This window comes from Mya arenaria, chromosome 3 (genome assembly GCF_026914265.1).
Source record: "Mya arenaria isolate MELC-2E11 chromosome 3, ASM2691426v1".
NCBI lineage: Eukaryota > Metazoa > Mollusca > Bivalvia > Myida > Myidae > Mya > Mya arenaria.
The window spans coordinates 81,173,995-81,194,524 of record NC_069124.1 but is presented as its reverse complement, the minus strand read 5'-3'; the positions used below and the strand labels follow the sequence as shown (position 1 = coordinate 81,194,524).

Below are 20,530 nucleotides of genomic sequence, written 5' to 3'. Positions count from 1 at the left end.
TCGTGTGCGTCCCCATGTTTCTGACTGGCGCTACCAGTCGCATTGTTGTTCTATCTGGTGGTATCGTGTGCGTCCCCATGTTTCTAGCTGGCAATACCAGGTGCATTGTCATGCTAACTGGTGGTATCGTGTGCGTCCCCAAATTTCCGGCTGGCGGTACCAGGTGCGTTGTCGTGGTAGCTGCTGGTATCGTGTGCGTCCCTATGTTTCTAGCTGGCGGTACCAGGCGCGTTGTCGTGCTAGCTAGTGGTATCGTATGCGTCCCCATGTGTCCGGTTGGCGGTACCAGGTTTATTATCGTTCTAGCTAGTGGTATCGAGTGCGTCTCAATGTTTCTAGATGGCGGTACCAGGGGCATTGTCGTGCTAACTTGTGGTATCGTGTGCGTCCCAATGTTTCTAGCTGGCGATACCAGGCGCATTATCGTGCTAACTGGTGGTATCGTGTGCATATCCATGATTCTAGCTGGCGGTGCCAGGCACGTTGTCGTGCTAGCTGGTGGTAGGGTGTGCGTCCCCATGTTTCCGGCTGGCTGTACCAGTTACGTTGTAGTGCTAACTGGTGGTATCGTGTGTGTTCCCATGTTTCTGACTGGCGCTACCAGGTACGTTGTCGTGTTAGCTAGTGGCTATTGGCTAGTTTCCAGTTGGCGGTACCAGGTTTATTATCGTTCTAGCTAGTGGTACCTTGTGCCTCTCCATGTTTCTAGCTGGCGATACCAGGCGCATTGTTGTGCTAACTGGTGGTATCGTGTGCGTCTCCATGTCTGTAGCTGGCGGTACCAGGCGCATTGTCGTGCTAGCTGGTGGTATCGTGTACGTCTCCATGTCTGTAGCTGGCGATACCAGGCGCATTGTTGTGCTAACTGGTGGTATCGTGTGCGTCTCCATGTCTGTAGCTGGCGGTACCAGGCGCATTGTTGTGCTAACTGGTGGTATCGTGTGCGTCTCCATGTCTGTAGCTGGCGGTACCAGGCGCATTGTTGTGCTAACTGGTGGTATCGTGTGCGTCTCCATGTCTGTAGCTGGCGATACCAGGCGCATCGTTGTGCTAGCTGGTGGTATCGTGTGCGTCTCCATGTCTGTAGCTGGCGGTACCAGAGGCATTGTTGTGCTAACTGGTGGTATCGTGTGCGTCTCCATGATTCTAGCTGGCGATACTAGGCGCGTTGTCGTTCTAGCTGGTGGTATTATTTACGTCCCCATGTTTCTAGCTTGCGGTACCAGGTGCGTTGTCGTGCTAGCTAGTGGTATCGTGTTTGTCTCCATGTTTCAAGCTGGTGGTACCAGGCGCATTGTCGTGCTAGCTGGTGGTATCGTGTGCGTCCCCATCTTTCTAGCATGCGGTACCAGGCGCGTTGTCGTGCTAGCTGGTGGTATTGTGTGCGTCCCCATGTTTCTAGCTGGCGGTACTAAGTACGTTGTCGTACTAGCTGGTGGTATCGTGTGCGGCCCCATGTTTCAGCTGACGGTACCAGGCGCATTGTCGTTCTAACTGGTGGTATCGTGTGCGTCTCCATGTCTGTAGCTGGCGGTACCAGGCGCATTGTCGTACTAACTGGTGGTATCGTGTGCGTCCCCATGTTTCTAGCTGACGGTACCAGGTGCGTTGCCGTGCTAGCTAGTGGTATCTTGTGCGTCCCCATCTTTCTGACTGGTTGTACCAGGTACGTTGTCGTGCTAGCTAATGGTATCGCGTGCGGTCCCATGTTTCTGGCTGGTGGGACCAGGTATGTTGTCGTGCTAGCTAGTGGTATCGTTTCCGTCCCCATGTTTCGATCTGGTGGTACCATGTACGTTGTCGTGCTAGATAGTGGTATCATGTGCCTCCCCATGTTTCTGACTGGCGCTACCAGGTATGTTGTTGTGCTAGCTAGTGGTATCGTATGCGTCCCAATGTTTCCGGTTGGCGGACCAGGTTTATTATCGTTCTAGCTAGTGGAATCGTGTGCGTCTCCATGTTTTTAGTTGGCGGAACCAGGCGCATTGTCGTGCTAGCTGGTTGTATCGTGTGCGTCCCCATGTTTTTTACCTGGTGGAACCAGGCGCATTTTTGTGCTAACTGGTGGTATCGTGTGCTTCTCCATGTTTCTAGCTGGCGATACCAGGCGCATTGCCGTGCTAGCTGGTGGTATCGTGTGCGTCCCCATGTTTCTAGCTGGCGGTACCAGGTACGTTGTTGTGCTAGCTGGTGATATCGTGTGCGTCCCCATGTTTAAACTGACGGAACCAGGCACATCATCGTGCTAACTGGTGGTATCGTGTGCGTCCCCATGTTTCTAGCTAGCTCTACCAGGCGCATTGTCGTGCTAACTGGTGGTATCGTGTGCGTCCCCATGTTTCTGACTGGTTGTACCAGGTACGTTGTCGTGCTTGCTAATGGTATCGCGTGCGTCCCCATGTTTCTGGCTGGCGGGACCAGGTACATTGTCATGCTAGCTAGTGGTATCGTTTCCGTCCCTCTGTTTCGAGCTGGTGGTACCAGGTACGTTGTCGTGCTAGCTAGTGGTATCATGTGCGTCCCCATGTTACTGACTGGCCCTACCGGGTATGTTGTCGTGCTAGCTAGTGGTATCGTATGCGTCCCCATGTGTCCGGTTGGTGGTACCAGGTTTATTATCGTTCCAGCTAGTGGTATCGTGTGCGTCTCAATGTTTCTAGATGGCGGTACCAGGGGCATTGTCGTGCTAACTTGTGGTATCGTGTGCGTCCCAATGTTTCTAGCTGGCGATGCCAGGCGCATTGTCGTGCTGGCTGGTGGTATGGTGTGCGTCCCCATGTTTCCGGCTGGCTGTACCAGGTACGTTTTCGTGCTAACTGGTGGTATCGTGTGTGTTTCCATGTTCCTAGCTGGCGGTACCAGGTACGTTGTCGTACTAGCTGGTGGTATCGTGTGCGTCCCCATGTTTAAGCTGACGGAACCAGGCGCATCATCGTGCTAACTGGTGGTATCTTGTGCGTCCCAATGTTTCTGACTGGCGCTACCAGGTACGTTGTCGTGTTAGCTAGTGGCTAGTTTCCAGTTGGCGGTACCAGGTTTATTATGGTTCTAGCTAGTGGTACCTTGTGCGTCTCCATGTTTCTAGCTGGCGATACCAGGCGCATTGTTGTGCTAACTTGTGGTACCTTGTGCGTCTCCATGTTTCTAGCTGGCGATACCAGGCGCATTGTCGTGCTAACTTGTGGTACCTTGTGCGTCTCCATGTTTCTAGCTGGCGATACCAGGCGCATTGTTGTGCTAACTTGTGGTACCTTGTGCGTCTCTATGTTTCTAGCTGGCGATACCAGGCGCATTGTCGTGCTAACTTGTGGTACCTTGTGCGTCTCCATGTTTCTAGCTGGCGATACCAGGCGCATTGTCGTGCTAACTGGTGGTATCGTGTGCGTCTCCATGTTTCTAGCTGGCGATACCAGGCGCATTGCCGTGCTAGCTGATGGTATCGTGTGCGTCCCCATGTTTCTAGCTGGCGGTACCAGGTACGTTGTCGTGCTAGCTAGTGGTATCTTGTGCGTCCCCATGTTTCTGACTGGTTGTACCAGGTACGTTGTCGTGCTAGCTAATGGTATCGCGTGCGGCCCCATGTTTCTGGCTGGCGGGACCAGGTATGTTGTCGTGCTAGCTAGTGGTATCGTTTCCGTCCCCATGTTTCGATCTGGTGGTACCATGTACGTTGTCGTGCTAGATAGTGGTATCATGTGCGTCCCCATGTTCCTGACTGGCGCTACCAGGTACGTTGATGTGCTAGCTAGTGGTATCGTGTGCGTCCCAATGTTTCCGGTTGGCGGTACCAGGTTTATTATCGTTCTAGCTAGTGGTATCGTGTGCGTCATTATGTTTTTAGCTGGCGTGACCAGGGGGGTTGTCGTGCTAGCTGGTTGTATCGTGTGCGTCCCCATGTTTTTTTACCTGGTGGAACCAGGCGCATTGTCGTGCTAACTGGTGGTATCGTGTGCGTCTCCATGTTTCTAGCTGGCGATACCAGGCGCATTGCCGTGCTAGCTGGTGGTATCGTGTGCGTCCCCATGTTTCTAGCTGGCGATACCAGGCGCATTGCCGTGCTAGCTGGTGATATCGTGTGCGTCCCCATGTTTAAGCTGACGGAACCAGGCACATTATCGTGCTAACTGGTGGTATCGTGTGTGTCCCCATGTTTCTAGCTAGCTCTACCAGGCGCATTGTCGTGCTAACTGGTGGTATCGTGTGCGTCCCCATGTTTCTGACTGGTTGTACCAGGTACGTTGTCGTGCTTGCTAGTGGTATCGCGTGCGTCCCCATGTTTCTGGCTGGCGGGACCAGGTACATTGTCGTGCTAGCTAGTGGTATCGTTTCCGTCCCTTTGTTTCGAGCTGGTGGTACCAGGTACGTTGTCGTGCTAGCTAGTGGTATCGTATGCGTCCCCATGTGTCCGGTTGGTGGTACCAGGTTTATTATCGTTCTAGCTAGTGGTTTCGTGTGCGTCTCAATGTTTCTAGATGGCGGTACCAGGGGCATTGTCGTGCTAACTGGTGGTATCGTGTGCATCTCCATGATTCTAGCTGGCGGTGCCAGGCACGTTGTCGTGCTAGCTGGTGGTATGGTGTGCGTCCCCATGTTTCCAGCTGGCTGTACCAGGTACGTTGTCGTGCTAACTGGTGGTATCGTGTGTGTTCCAATGTTCCTAGCTGGCGGTACCAGGTACGTTGTCGTACTAGCTGGTGGTATCGTGTGTGTTCCAATGTTCCTAGCTGGCGGTACCAGGTACGTTGTCGTACTAGCTGGTGGTATCGTGTGCTTCCCCATGTTTAAGCTGACGGAACCAGGCGCATCATCATGCTAACTGGTGGTATTTTGTGCGTCCCAATGTTTCTGAATGGCGCTACCAGGTACGTTGTCGTGTTAGCTAGTGGCTAGTGGCTTGTTTCCTGTTGGCGGTACCAGGTTTATTATCGTTCTAGCACTGAACGGAACTAGGTGGGACGGATCTATGTGGGACGGATCTAGGTGGGACGGATCTATGTGGGACGGATCTAAGTGGGACCGGGATCTAGGTGGGCCGGTCTAAGTGGGACGGATCTATGTGGGACGGATCTAAGTGGGACGGATCTATGTGGGACGGATCTATGTGGGACGGATCTAAGTGGGACGGATCTATGTGGGACGGATCTAAGTGGGACCGGGATCTATGTGGGCCGGTCTAAGTAGGCCGGATCTATGTGGGACGGATCTAAGTGGGACGGATCTAAGTGGGGCGGATCTATGTGGGACGGATCTATGTGGGATGGATCTATTTCGGACGCACCTTTCCCAGCTCTAAAACAATGTAAAGTTCGATCGAAATTCAATACTGAAACAAGTTGTTAGCGGACATACGGGAGGACGGACAATTGAAGATCCGGTTCAAATATTTATCATATTGACATATTAGCAATGTTAAACTTTAACTAAATATGTATCTTGCATTAAGGCGTATTCACAAATATTTAAATCTTACAATAAACTGGTCATCCACTAAAACACACATTCAAAGATATGAACATCTAAAGAAATCTGCCAGCATCCTCACTTAATTGCGAGTCTTATCAGTTGTGATGTATTGTTCTTCTGCCCGACCTGTAATTTATGTTATCTTACACCATGAAGGTCTGCTATGTAGTCTCTGGATATATTCATTTTGTAGCTACATTTATACCCACAACTTCTCTGAAAATTGACCAAGCTAAAATATACCAAACACGTAATAAATACTGTAAAGGAAGTACATATTTCTTGTTTTCTTCCATTGTGACGAATATGAGGCAGAGAAGAGAAAATGCATTTCGCAAAATACATAAGAGTTTTGACATTGTAGACATAAAACATTTTTTACATGATTTTGTTTTTTTCTTTTCTTTAAAATTTAAGAGCATACCCCGAGACCCTCTAGTAGACGGGACTGTCCGAATATTGTCAGGACCCCTAGTTGACTGGAATGTCCGAATATAGTCGGGGACCTTAGTGGACTGGACTGTCTGAATATTGTCTGGATCTTCTAGAAGACTGGACTGTCCGAATATTGTCGGGACCCCGTAGAAGACCGAACTGTCCGAACATTGTCGGGTACTCCACCTAGTAGACCGAACTGTCCGAATATTGTCGGGTACTCCCCCTAGAAGACCGTGCCGTCCGAATATTGTCTGGATCTTCTAGAAGACTGGACTGCCCGAATATTGTCGGGACCCCGTAGAAGACCGAACTGTCCGAACATTGTCGGGTACTCCCCCTAGTAGACCGAACTGTCCGAATATTTTCGGGTACTCCCCCAATTAAGTAGACCGAACTGTCCGAATATTGTCGGGTACTCCCCCTAGTAGACCGAACTGTCCTAATATTGTCGGGTATTCCCCCTATTGACCAAACTGTCCGAATATTGTCGGTAATCCTAGTAGACTGGACTGTCCGAATGTTGTCGGGACCCCTAAAGTAGAGCGGACTGTCCGAATATTGTCGGACCTCTAGTAGACAGGACTGTCCGAATTATGTCGGATCCCTAGTAGACAGGACTGTTTTAATATAGTCTGACCCCTAGTAGACGTGACTGTCCGGATATTGTCGGGCGCCTAGAAGACGGGACTGTCCGAATGTTGTCGGGCCCCTAGAAGACGGGACTGTCCGAATATTGTTGGACCCCTAGTAGACTGGATTGTCCGAATATTGTCGGAACCCTACTAGACTGGACTGTCCGAATATTGACGGGCCCCTAAAAGACACGACTGTCGTGATAATGTAAGGCCCCTAGTAGACAGGACTGTCCGAATAATGTCGGACCCCTAGTAGACAGGACTGTCCGAATATTGTCGGCCCCCTAGTAGACAGGAAAGACCGGACCGTCCGAATATTGTCGGGCCCCTAGAAGACCGGAATGTCCGAATAATGTCGGACACCTAGTAGACAGGACTGTCCGAATGTTTTCGGACCCCTAATAGACAGGACTGTCCTAAGATTGTCGGACCCTCTAGAAGATTGTCGGAAAGGGCCCCTAAAAGACAGGCTTGTCCGAATATTTTCGGTATGGGCCCCTAAAAGATCGGATTGTCTTAATATTGTCGGGACCCCCTAGCAGACCAGCCTGTCCGCATATTGTCGGAACCCCCTGACATGCCGGACTGTCAAAACATTGTCGGGACCCCTAGAAGATCGGATTTTCCGAATATTGTCGGGACCCCTAGAAGATCGTAATTTCCGAATATTGTCGGATCCCTAGAAGGCAGGATTGTCCAAGTATTGTCGGGACCTTCTTGAATTCCGGACTTTCCTTATTTAGTACGGAATCATAGATGACCGGACTGTCCGAATATTGTCGGGACTCCCTGGAAGACCACAGTGTCCGAATATTGTCGGGACCAAATAGCAGATTAGGCTAATAATTTTGCCTTAAAATGGCTCAAATATTTTATAACTTTAAAAAAAATGTCTTGGAATGAGCACATTTTGGCGTAAATATCTGCAAACAAGTGATAAAATGGACTGCTGACAAAAGATCAGATCGCAGATGTATATATTTCCGTTCAAAAAAATGTTTTATGGCTAAAAGCGTTACAATGGTTTAAGAAAAATGCATAAAACATCAACTTTTTAAACATATTTGTGTATATAAAAATCTGCCGCCGCGGCGGATCTTTTTTTGTTAGCAGTCTTATTTGACTGGTTTCCATACATAAATTGGCTCGTTCCCAGACAAAAAATAAAACAGTTTTCAAAACGTTCAATCTGTGAGAGTGCAGCTTAAATAATCCATTTATAAGCTTTTCAGGAAAGATAGGGGTAACGCGGTTACTTTTGATAAAACAACTATTATATACTGAATTAGTCTTGATATATTTCAGATTAAAAACAAAAGCAAAAAGTAATTCCGTTTTTTTCTAGTTTAAGTTTGCTTTACATAATTTAATTAAAGAATCTTGATTTTGACCGATATCCTTATGGCATGCAAACTTATTAATTATTATTTTTAATTACAGTATTTATGTCACAGAACCATTCTTTTTTATAAGATTACTTTTAAAAACATTTGAATAAGGAATGCGACATCAGTATCAATTGTTCTGATACACGATTACTTACATGTACATTGCGCAATTCGACACACACCTGTTAGTCAGAGACCGGGCAGTGTAAATCAGACCCGACCAATTACCCATGGGGGAGTCCGCAAGGAAACTGATAACATTTATCAGACATTTATTGCTCATCGCCAATGTTAAACAATGGGTCAGCTAGGTGTTGGAAATATATACTTTTAATTACTTGTGTAAACACAGAATAAACGCAAATTTACTTCCCTAACAATAAATTAACTCTGATTACACCCCTCTTGGACTAGTCCATTTTTCCTAAACAAGTTCCTGACACCTCGTGTATTTCGCGAGTTGCACCTACTTGACGCTCGATAATGGACACAAATAATTTGGAATAAATACGCTCGTGTACTCCAATCTTCACCATCATGAGTGCAGTGCTATTGCAGGGCAACCCCACATTTTGCGTTGTTGATGATAAAACAAATACTGACGGAGAAGAGGATGAAGGAATAGACTGTCCGTCCGGGACCGAGGTAAGTGCTTGAAGAAGTGCATATATGTTGTACATGTACATTATAATCCGTTCGCTATCCAGAGCCGGTCAAATTATTCGGGACAATGCATGACAGTATGTATTAGAACATTTTTTTCGAATCTAAATTGCCAAATATATTTCCTTAGCTTTTATGTGCACCGTGTTTTAATTCAAATGCTGTCCCGAGTCAATACATGTACGATATTTCAATAACATGTATACATGTCAACTACATCATGTGTACATGTGTATTTGTATGTAATGAGTTTGTCGTTCAACATGGCGTGTACATGGTATTATTGTCATTAACGTAAAATCGTAATGCATTTTATGATTTAATATGCATTTTGAATGTTGATTGTTCTTTTGTTGCTTTACTGATAATTTTTTTTAACATGTATGTAAACACGACCTTTATTTCTTGGTATTTAATTTAAATCGTTATTTAAATTGAAGTGTACTGTAGAGATATTACTATTATACTACAATTGAAAATATTATGAGAATTGACTACAGTTATTTCATCAATAATTTAAAATTAAAGGCCGGAATAATTAGAATAAAAAATAAACCGCTTAAAGTACGTATGCATCTACAAAGATAAGCAGTTTTATCTGGCCAGGACCAATAATACTAATAGTAATAATAATATTTATAATAATCCCAAATTGTATGCTTCCGGTAACCGTTCAGTGACAATCTAGTCAGAATTGTCGTCCAAAGTGATGCTAGGAATTGAAGTGACCACAGTTACGATAGTAATTTGGGAATTTCATTAAAATTCTTATACATGTAATAACAACTTGAAAAAAGTGATTTATTTCCAATCAAAATTCCATTTTGAATCAGTCTTGGAACTTTAGCAATTAATTCGTCGGCACGCCATCCGAGTGACTGTGTACACGTGTGTATAACGTTAAACAGCGCTACACTTCGAGATTCTGTAGTGACCACTAAAACGAGAAGCAGCCTTTTCACTCTTACCCGCGATACATAAGTTTCCAAATTATACTAGTAGCCCGGCGCCGACAAATCGTTTAGACGACCCCAAAGAAATAACTTTTGGACACATTGGGCTAATAGATATCGCATTGCATAATTGATCGATCAAATAAAGCGTAAAAAGCAACTGCCGCATTTGTTCGCAAAGTTATATTTTAGGTGAGCCTGGACCAGTCACTGCAGATCACTCCCCCGTCGGCGCCGGAGTGCGTTTCCTTGAGCGACTCTGGTTTCCAGAAATCCAATACTTCCGGTGTTGACCTCCGCTGTCTTGAGGGCGTCTGGGAATGGCCGTCTACGCGCAAAGTCAGAGATGCGCAGTGCTCGTGCGCCGACCAGGAGCATGACGGTTTTGAGGATTACGTGCACGAGATTTTTACACACCGACTCAGTATTGAAAACAAATACCACGTGAAGAGTTGTCTGAACAACCAACCAGAGGTAACGTATATGCTTTATAATATATCGTAAAAGGAAAATGATATATCGTCTGTTTTCCGAACAAGTATGTTGTGGTCTGCGGTGTCTGTTGCTTAAAGGCATATTTTGATTAATATGAATCATGTCGAACGAACGGTTAGTTAAACGGTATTATTTACTTTTGCATACTTTGCCATTATTTCAGATAAGCCCAGACGTCCGGAAGATGCTGATCCACTGGCTGACGTCGGTGCACCATGATTTAGCACTGTGCCAGGACACGCTCTACCTCGCGGTGCACGTGTTCGACCGCGTGCTGGACGTGATGCAGGTGTCACGTGACTGCCTCGAGTTGCTCGGAATCACGTGCCTTCTCGTCGCCAGTAAACAGGTTCTATACGTAGTAATTGTTATATCATTCAGTAAAAATATTAATATATAAGTCATACGGTGCAAAATATAACTATATGTGATCGTATTATATGCATTTAATAGAACTTAATAATAATAATATATACTTGCGTGTGCCCGGCCGGGATCAAACTCACGTGGTATATTGCACTATAACTATGGTTGCTTATAGACAAGCTCGTTACCATTTGAGCTAATATGCCAGACGATAGGTTTCCCACAAATAAAACTTATGGTGATGATCATCTTGTTATTTACCGTGTGTTTTGTAATGATAATAGGCATGGAAAGACCCGAAAATAATTTTAAAAATAAACTCAATTGTGAAATTTTGCAAATAGAGGTCATCAGGATCAGGTCAATGTTGGCGGGTAAATCCCTACAGACGCTACAATAACCTAAAGTAGGCAAGCTAGGTAACTTTAACTTGGTATGCGGAAAGAGTGCGGGTAGAAGATTATGCACGTCCTTGTATATATGACTTGTCGGATAAAAAGTGTGCTTGCTATGGCAATTAAAAAAGCGAAAATAACACTTTCTGAATGGCCCTTGGCATAAAATGTATAAAAGAAGACCTTTCGTTTGACAAGACCTGCGTTTGCTTTGGCAACAAAAATGGTTAAAAAATCTTTTTTTTTTACTTGATCTTGGTATAAGATAGTATAAATGCTGCATTCATATAACTCGGTGTACGTTTTGAAAACGATTTGGGGATTATGCAAGTTAATATATATCGGACAAAAATGTTTTTTCTATGACAGCAAAAACTGTTTGAATGCCTACGTTCATCCCGAAATATGAATCCTGTGGCAACAGAAGAAGTATTCAAGCTAAGTACATGACCGGTGTGTGCAAGTAATAGAGGTGAATAAGGACATTTTGCACATCATTTAAACATAGTGTAACTATGGCAGCACAACCGGTTGGAGACTATTGTAGTGCTAGCAATATTCGCTAGCTTGTTTCTGTTACGTTTTTCTCCAAATATATGAAAAGTAAATTTATTTGTGTTTACGACCCCATTTAACCAATGACATAACTGATTATGAAGGGCTCCACTACCTCCACCCTCGCATTGGCGGCGCCATAGAAGCAGAGCTTTGTCTTGCGTGCTAGTCATACTAATGTACTAATATCCAATCATGTTATTGAGTTCAATCTTTATCAGTGTCCTCAGGGAATATTGGACAATCAAGTTTCATAACTCTTGGTTAAATTCATTCCAAATTTTACTGTCATAACCAGAAATTACTTTTAATTCTATCTTGTCATTTTAAACACAGCTTCAATCTACTAGTATTCACTAAATTAAACTAATGGTCTGAGAAGTAATCGGTTTTGTGGGTATGGGAAATATTTAGTTTAATAATTTTCATTCGATCAAGGTAGGTATAATTCACAAAAAAAATACATGTTTTAACAGGCAGTGGCGTAGCTAAGCGAAGGCCCTAAAGGTCTGGGTCTGCATACGATTTAATAAGTCCAAAATGCATTTAATGTTTGGCGTATTTTTAATTTTAACTATCATTATTCTTTTTTTTGTATTAATATATAATATTAAAATATAATGGAGAATGAGCCTTAGCACATCATGTATTGAAGACGCCTGAGAGCATGCACCCGAATCCCTCTAGCACACCGGGCCTACACATCAGTTCTAATCTAGCCACGCCAGGGCAGGGCCCATAACTCTGACTTGAATCATTGTAGCTTTATAATCCTTGTTTAATTAAAATAAACATAAATTAATATGCGCAGGCTTCACGATACTTGTGTTACAACTACTGCCCCATGAACCATTTTAAGAATGGTCTCGGACCGCGGCCAAATTTCAGTGTTAAACAGGCTGGTTGTGAAACTAAGAATGCATTTATATTCAGACAAACTACAAGATTGTAAAACGTTTTAAATAAAAACGAACTATTTTTGTTCTGTCTCTATACTAACTTAGTCTATCGATATCGCCATTGGCTGTTAAAAGTGCATGAAGCACGCATATTGAAATACACAGTTAGTGTACGGTTTGTCTCCCCTGGACTATGTCTCTAATCCAGGAGGTTGTGTTTCCTGAATATCGCCTAATGCAGGATGTTGTGTTTGTTTCAGAATGAGATTTGTCCACCCGAGATTCATGAACTCCTCGAGAAGTGCAATGAAACCTACACCAGAGAACAGGTACAATACATCAGAGAACAGGTACAATATACCAGAGAACAGGTACAAAATACACCAGAAAACTGGTACAACACACCAGAGAACTGGCACAATACACCAGAGAACAGGTACAATACACCAGAGAACAAGTCAAATACACCAGAGAACAAGTACAATATACCAGAGAACAGGTACAATATACCAGAGAACAGGAACAATACACCAGAGAACATGTACAATACACCAGAGAACTGGTACAATACACCAGAGGCCAGGTAAAATATAACAGAGAACAGGTACAATATACCAGAGAACAGGAACAATACACCAGAGCAGTGGTACAATACACCAGAGGCCAGGTACAATATACAAGAGAACAGGTACAATAACACAACAGAACAGGTACAATAACACCAGAGAACAGGTACAATAACACCAGAGAACAGGTAAAATAACACCAGAGAACAGGTACAATACACAAGGGAACAGGTACAATACACCAGAGAACAGGTCCAATAACACCAGAGAACAGGTACAATATACTTATCAGAGAACAGGTACAATATATACGTGTAAACACCAAAAAAACAGGTGCAATATACTTGTTTACACCAGTGAACAGGTACAATATACTTATAAATACCAGAAAACAGGTACAATTACTTGCTTACATCAGAGAACAGGTAAAATATACTTGTTAACACCAGAGAACAGGTACAATATACCAGAGGACAGGTACAATACACCAGAGAACAAGTACAATACACCAGAGAACAAGTACAATACACCAGAGAACAAGTACAATATACCAGAGAACAGGTACAATATACCAGAGAACAGGAACAAAACACCAGAGAACATGTACAATACACCAGAGAACTGGTACAATACACCAGAGGCCAGGTAAAATATAACAGAGAACAGGTACAATATACAAGAGAACAGGTACAATAACACAACAGAACAGGTACAATAACACCAGAAAACAGGTACAATAACACCAGAGAACAGGTACAATAACACCAGAGAACAGGTAAAATAACACCAGAGAACAGGTACAATACACAAGGGAACAGATACAATACACCAGAGAACAGGTCCAATAACACCAGAGAACAGGTACAATATACTTATCAGAGAACAGGTACAATATTCTTGTAAACACCAAAAAACAGGTACAATATACTTGTTTACACCAGTGAACAGGTACAATATACCTATAAATACCAGAAAACAGGTACAATTACTTGCTTACATCAGAGAACAGGTAAAATATACTTGTTAACACCAGAGAACAGGTACAATATACCAGAGGACAGGTACAATATACTTGTGAACATCAGATGTAGCAAGACTTGAACACAATTACCCTTTTTTAATACATGTATGTGATCTTAGTTGGCTTTTATTCTGCATATGCAGTTCACAACTGAGTGTGTAATGAAACTAAAGCTTGATAAAGGGAATCTATAATAACGGTACATATATACTTGTAAAGACGCCCTGTTACAAGATGATCTATATGTACACGTCCTTGGCTTCAAGAATACTTCAATTTGCTAATACACTTAGCATTTCAAGGTTTTGAAGCATTGTATGATTATGACTTTTGCCCAAAGCCACCGAGTGAATTTGATCAATGGCCTCAATGAACAACAAATAGCAAAGTAACACTGACTGCCACCGTCACTGTCTCTAACACTGACTGCCACCGTCACTGTCTCTAACACTGACTGCCACCGTCACTGTCTCTAACACTGACTGCCACCGTCGCTGTCTCTAACACTGACTGCCACCGTCACTGTCTCTAACACTGACTGCCACCGTCACTGTCTCTAACACTGACTGCCACTGTCACTGTCTCTAACACTGACTGCCACCGTCACTGTCACTAACACTGTCAGTGATTTACTACTGAAAGGGCGAGTTTATTACCCCACAAAGCATCCGTTCATGTACAGTTTGCATTAATATACATTTTTACCAATCAATTCAATTTTGCCTTAAAATTACCCTCGCAAGACTCGTACAGTGGCAATTGTAACTCAAACTGACTCTTTGAAACCGCTATGGAGGCGCTACGAATTGAACATCCGTGCAAAATGGCATTTCGATCTTGCTTTGTTTTTTTTTACTGATTGACAAACAAGTTTTACTAAATTTATTTGCAAACAGTACATGATCATGATATGAACAGAGACAGAATTTAATGCAAATATGTTACTTGCCCGTCCAGGTGAAGCAGTTAGAGCTGATCGTGCTGATGGCCACCAGTTTTGATCTAATGGCTCCAACAGTGCAGCAGTTTCTCGAGTACTTCGCATCCTTCAGTCTTGCAGCCTCTACTGGAGACGAGGAGCAGACTTCCAGGCTCAAGTAATGCCAAATATCATGTATTTTAAGACTTTAAATCAGAAAAATTGCTTAAGGGATGAAGTTCCGATATATTGTAAGCAACTGTTTTATAGATCATGTGTGTTTCACTTATATAATATTTCGACATTTGTGGCTATTTGTTCACAGACTGGAACGCTTGAACTATTCTGGTGTAATAGAGATATTTAAAGGTCTCGCATGCTAGTTTCCTGAGACCAGATAAAAAAATATGTTGCTATGTTGAGCTTTTGAAATTTTAAGACTATCTTTAAAAGTGTTTTCTTTTTACCAGAATGGCGCGTGCCATGGGTCGTTGTGCGCTGGAGCTGTCCTTACAGGAGTATGAACTGTGTCAGTTCCCGCCATCCATGCTGGCCCTTTGTGTGTGGAATGTTGCCGTGGAGACGCTTCGCACCACCCTGGACACACGCACAGTTCACTACACCCGCGACATCCCTGCACATCAGCTCGAGACATGCTTCACACATGTACATATGTTTTTCGACAGTTTCCGGCAGTCGGGTCAGGATATGTCCTTGCTCTGTGAGAAGTATGGGAACTTGTACAGTGCAAAATGAACAGGAGACAGCTTGGTGTGTTCTCAGGTCATTGTTACTTGCAATAACCATTCCATTAGTGCTAAAGCGTGATATCCTTACTTGTTTTTTTGTTGAGTATAATTTGCATTAAGTTAAGGGGACCATTTATATACTGAACATTTGTATCAAAAAGATATGTTTGTGTTTTTCCTACACTTATTGGTATGAAAATGATTATTTTGGCATGCCAGCATATTTGCTAAGCATTTGTGGCCCATGTTTTATGTTCAAATGAGGCATAAACCTAACAATACTGTTTTGTTTTTGAATGGTAATAAGCCAGTTATGTAAATTTATATATGTAAATTTTGAACAAACGTGTTTAAGAATTGCGATGTTGAAACGCATAAAACTTGTTTTAAGGGGACGAAAAATAAACCAATTCTTTTGTCAAACTTCATTCATGCAAGGTACATATTATTTACCAAAACCTAATTCTGTGTCTTATAAAAAGATAAATATCATTTTATTGATGGTAATAGTAAGAAAGAATAGATCTCATAATATCAGTTTATTGAAGTTATTACTTTGACTAGATAGTAAATGGATGTCATATGGATTTCATCTCAAACTAAGCAATACTTATCTTGTTATAACTTTGAATTTTGAAACTTATAACTTTGAATTTTGAAACCTGGATATCATAAAGCATAATTGGAAGGTATGTTAGCATACACACCAGTCTATGATTGCAGCCTTATACTAGTTATTTTAAGGATTCACCAGAAGTTGGTATTGATTTGTTTGATTTCAACATTATTTCACAGACTTGTCAAGTTTCATGAAATGTTGTGTTTTATATCTATAACCATAAGGCCATCAGATAAAGGTCAAGAAAATAGTAAGAGATCAATGCAGTCATTGAGACAAATACATGAGTATTCCATACACCAACTTAAAAAATCTTATTAAAAAAATGTTAACTGTTGGGTGATTTGTCATTTCCTGGGATATATCTTGTTTTGAATGCTTATTTTTTTATATCTTTCTCACAAATATTAGCAACAAAAGTTTTAAATGGTATACATAACCTATCTGAAAGGTAAACTATTGGGAAATGTTCAGGATATGTACCTTAACTTGTATTATTCTAGATTTACAAAATTACAATGTGATATTATTACCTGTTGTTTATTGAAAGAATAAGCTTAATCACACTATAGAAATCATTGTAATCATTTACATTTTCAAAACATGTGCCCAAACTTCCTGCTGACACTATGAATACATTTGATTACTATTCTTGGTTGAATCTTAGTTCATCCCGAGTCCTTTTTTGTGCAGTTTCATATAAATAGTTGAGATATACAGTTCATGTACGACGTGCAGCTTGGAGCACTGTTTAATCGAGATCACTTCTCCATTCACAAACACCCTGTTTTTGCTATAAAACATAATGTACATAATGTCCAGAAAGTCTTATCTTTTCTATCATAGAAAATAAGCAGACTGGGTTATATACAATGTATACACACATATCACCTTGTAGTTTAACATTATATGCTTGTCATTTTAGCTCGACTATTCGAAGAATAGGTGGGCTATACTACTCGCCCCGGCGTCGGCGTCCGGTTAAAGTTTTAGGGCAAGTTGGGATTTTCACTTATAGTCCAATACCCTACTATTCAATTGACTTAATACTTCACACAGTTGTTCAGGGCCATCACATGATGAGGTTAGATAACTCCATATTATTCTTTACACAGATTATGGCCCCTGATTTACTATGGAACTTAGGTTTAAGTTTTAGGGCAAGTTGGAATATTTATTAATAACTTTTATATCCTTTGTTTAATTGACTTAATACTTCACACAGTTGTTCAGGACCATCACACAATGAGGTTGCATAACTCCATATTATCCTAAATACAAGTTATGGCCCCTGATTGACTTAGGTTAAAGTTTTAGGGCAGGTTAAAGTTTTAGGGCAAGTTGGGATTTTCACTTAAAACTCCAATACCATTCATTCAATTGACTTAATACTTCACACAGATGTTCAGAGCCATCACATAATGAGGTTAGATAACTCCATATTATCTTTTATACAAATTATAGCCCCAGATTGACTATGGAACTTAGGTTAAAGTTTTAAGGCAGATTGGGATATTGTTGAATAACTTCTATACCCTTCATTCAATTGACTTAATACTTCACACAATTGTTCAGGACCATCACCCAATGAGGTTACATAACTCCATATCCTTAATACAAGTTACGGCCCCTGATTGACTTAGGTTAAAGTTTTAGGCAAGTAAAAGTTAAGGGCAAGTTGGGATTTTAATAAAAAAAACTTCTATACCGTTCATTAAATGCACTTAATAAAATTCAAAATTATTTATGACCATCTTACTACAAGAAATGTAACTCCGTTTTAAGCCTAAATACAAATTACAAATAATTTATTTTTTTTATTTTTTTATTTCCTTTGAAAGGCATATTTGTATATTCTTAACCACATTTTCATAACGGGAAATCAAGTTATTTGAATGACTTGCGTCATTGTTTGGGCGGGCTGGTGGGAGGGCAGCATCAAAGTCACCTTATGTATCGAATAATTTTAGTTGGGTTTGACATAAAGAGACCAAACTTGGTATTATTACATCGTTATTGTATTCTAAGGCAAAGCGGCGTAGTCGAGCGCGCTGTCTTACGACGGCTCTTGTTTGGGTATGTGTTCAAGTTTGTATTATATTCAAATGATGTATGGAGGTGATATCTCTGTGATTAGATATGATAGACATCCTAAATCGTTTATAAATATCTGTATATTTCCACTATACAGGTATGTACCCTTATGGGCGGTGCCTAGTCCAATTACTTCCTGGTGAATTTTCAAAAATAAAAGAATCATGAAAAATGCACAATTTGTTGTTGCTTTTATATTGTAAAAGACGTCAAAAGACAACGGTATACATCCTAGCGCTTATAAGACAAAGGAAAAAACCCATCGCGCTTAATACACAGTTGTATAAACCCTCACGTTCACTAGACACTATTGTCAAACCCCAGCTCAATAGAAAATACAATAAACCCTGACGCTCAATAGACAATAAAATAAACCATCACGCTCAATAGACAATAGTATGAATACTCACGCGCAATAGACAAAAGTATAAACGCTCACGCTCAATAGACACTAGTATAAACCATCACCCTCAATAGACACTAGTGAAAACCATCACGCTCAATAGACAATAGTATAAACCCTCACGCTCCATAGACACAAGTATAAACTATCACGCTCTATAGACACTAGTATAAACCCTCGCGCTCAATAGACAATAGTATAAACCCTCGCGCTCTATAGACAATAGTATAAACCCTCGCGCTCAATAGACACTAGTATAAACCATCACGCTCAATAGACAAAAGTATAAACCCTCGCGCTCAATAGACAATAGTATAAACCCTCACGCTCCATAGACACAAGTATAAACTATCACGCTCTATAGACACTAGTTTAAATCCTCGCGCTCAATAGACACTAGTATAAACCCTCGCGCTCTATAGACAATAGTATAAACCCTCGCGCTCAATAGACACTAGTATAAACCATCACGCTCAATAGACAATAGTATAAATCCTAACGCTCAATAGACAAAAGTATAAACCATCACGCTCATTAGACAAAAGTATAAATCCAAACGCTCAATAGACAATAGTATAAACCACCACGCTCTATAGACAATAGTATAAATCCTCACACTCAATAGACAATAGTATAAACCCACACGCTCTATAGACACTAGTATAAACCCTCACGCTCAATAGACACTAGTATAAACCCTCACGCTCAATAGACACTAGTATAAACCCTCACGCTCTATAGGAACTAGTATAAACCCTCACGCTCAATAGACACTAGTATAAACCCTCACGCTCAATAGAAGCTAGTTTAAACCCTCACGCTCAATAGACAATAGTATAAACCCTCACGCTCAATAGAAACTAGTATAAACCCTCACGCTCAATAGAAACTAGTATAAACCCTCACGCTCAATAGACACTAGTATAAACCCTCACGCTCAATAGACAATAGTATAAACCCTCACGCTCTATAGACACTAGTATAAACCCTCACGCTCAATAGACACTAGTATAAACCCTCACGCTCAATAGACACTAGTATAAACCCTCACGCTCTATAGGAACTAGTATAAACCCTCACGCTCAATAGACACTAGTATAAACCCTCACGCTCAATAGAAGCTAGTTTAAACCCTCACGCTCAATAGACACTAGTATAAACCCTCACGCTCAATAGAAACTGGTATAAACCCTCACGCTCTATAGAAACTAGTATAAACCCTCACGCTCAATAGACACTAGTATTAACCCTAGGCTCAATAGAAACTAGTATAAATCCTCACGCTCAATAGACAATAGTATAAACCCCCACGCTCTATAGACACTAGTATAAACCCCCACGCTCAATAGACAATAGTATAAACCCTCACGCTCAATAGACAATAGTATTAACCCTCACGCTCAATAGACAATAGTATAAACCCTCACGCTCAATAGACACTAGTATAAACCCTCACGCTCAATAGACAATAGTATAAACCCTCACGCTCAATAGACAATAGTATAAACCCTCACGCTCAATAGACAATAGTATAAACCCTCACGCTCAATAGACACTAGTATAAACACTCACGCTCAATAGACAATAGTATAAACCCTCACGCTCAATAGACAATAGTATAAACCCTCACGCTCAATAGACAATAGTATAAACCCTCACGCTCAATAGACACTAGTATAAACCCTCACGCTCAATAGACAATAGTATAAACCCTCACGCTCAATAGACAATAGTATAAACCCTCACGCTCAATAGAAACTGGTATAAACCCTCACGCTCAATAGAAACTAGTATAAACCCTCACGCTCAATAGACACTAGTATTAACCCTCACGCTCAATAGAAACTAGTATAAACCCTCACGCTCAATAGACAATAGTATAAACCCCCACGCTCTATAGACACTAGTA

The 20,530-nt window shown here is 41.8% G+C and overlaps 2 protein-coding genes across 2 annotated transcripts; one reads left to right on the top strand and one right to left on the bottom strand.

The window, feature by feature from the left end:
- Nucleotides 1-2,214: 2,214 nt before the first annotated feature.
- On the bottom strand, nucleotides 2,215-2,904 carry LOC128226316 (secreted effector protein EspF(U)-like). Its single transcript, XM_052936200.1, has one exon. It carries the CDS (start codon nucleotides 2,902-2,904, stop codon nucleotides 2,215-2,217), a length of 690 nt encoding a protein of 229 aa, XP_052792160.1.
- A 5,557-nt stretch (nucleotides 2,905-8,461) lies between these two features.
- LOC128226315 (cyclin-O protein B-like) lies at nucleotides 8,462-15,521 on the top strand. The gene is made up of 6 exons (XM_052936198.1): nucleotides 8,462-8,569; nucleotides 9,733-10,014; nucleotides 10,199-10,384; nucleotides 12,511-12,579; nucleotides 14,795-14,934; nucleotides 15,227-15,521. The coding sequence occupies exons 1-6, from the start codon at nucleotides 8,462-8,464 to the stop codon at nucleotides 15,510-15,512; spliced, it is 1,071 nt and encodes a 356-aa protein (XP_052792158.1). The 3' UTR covers nucleotides 15,513-15,521.
- The last annotated feature ends 5,009 nt before the right edge of the window (nucleotides 15,522-20,530 follow it).

Excerpts from the sequence above, each read along its gene's own strand:
- LOC128226316 (XM_052936200.1), bottom strand. The coding sequence starts at position 2,904 with ATGGGGACGCACACGATACCACCAGCTAGTACGACAACGTACCTGGTA.
- LOC128226315 (XM_052936198.1), top strand. The coding sequence starts at position 8,462 with ATGAGTGCAGTGCTATTGCAGGGCAACCCCACATTTTGCGTTGTTGAT. Across the intron at positions 12,580-14,794 it reads AAACCTACACCAGAGAACAG|GTGAAGCAGTTAGAGCTGAT; the intron begins GTACAATACATC and ends TTGCCCGTCCAG. Across the intron at positions 14,935-15,226 it reads GAGCAGACTTCCAGGCTCAA|AATGGCGCGTGCCATGGGTC; the intron begins GTAATGCCAAAT and ends TCTTTTTACCAG.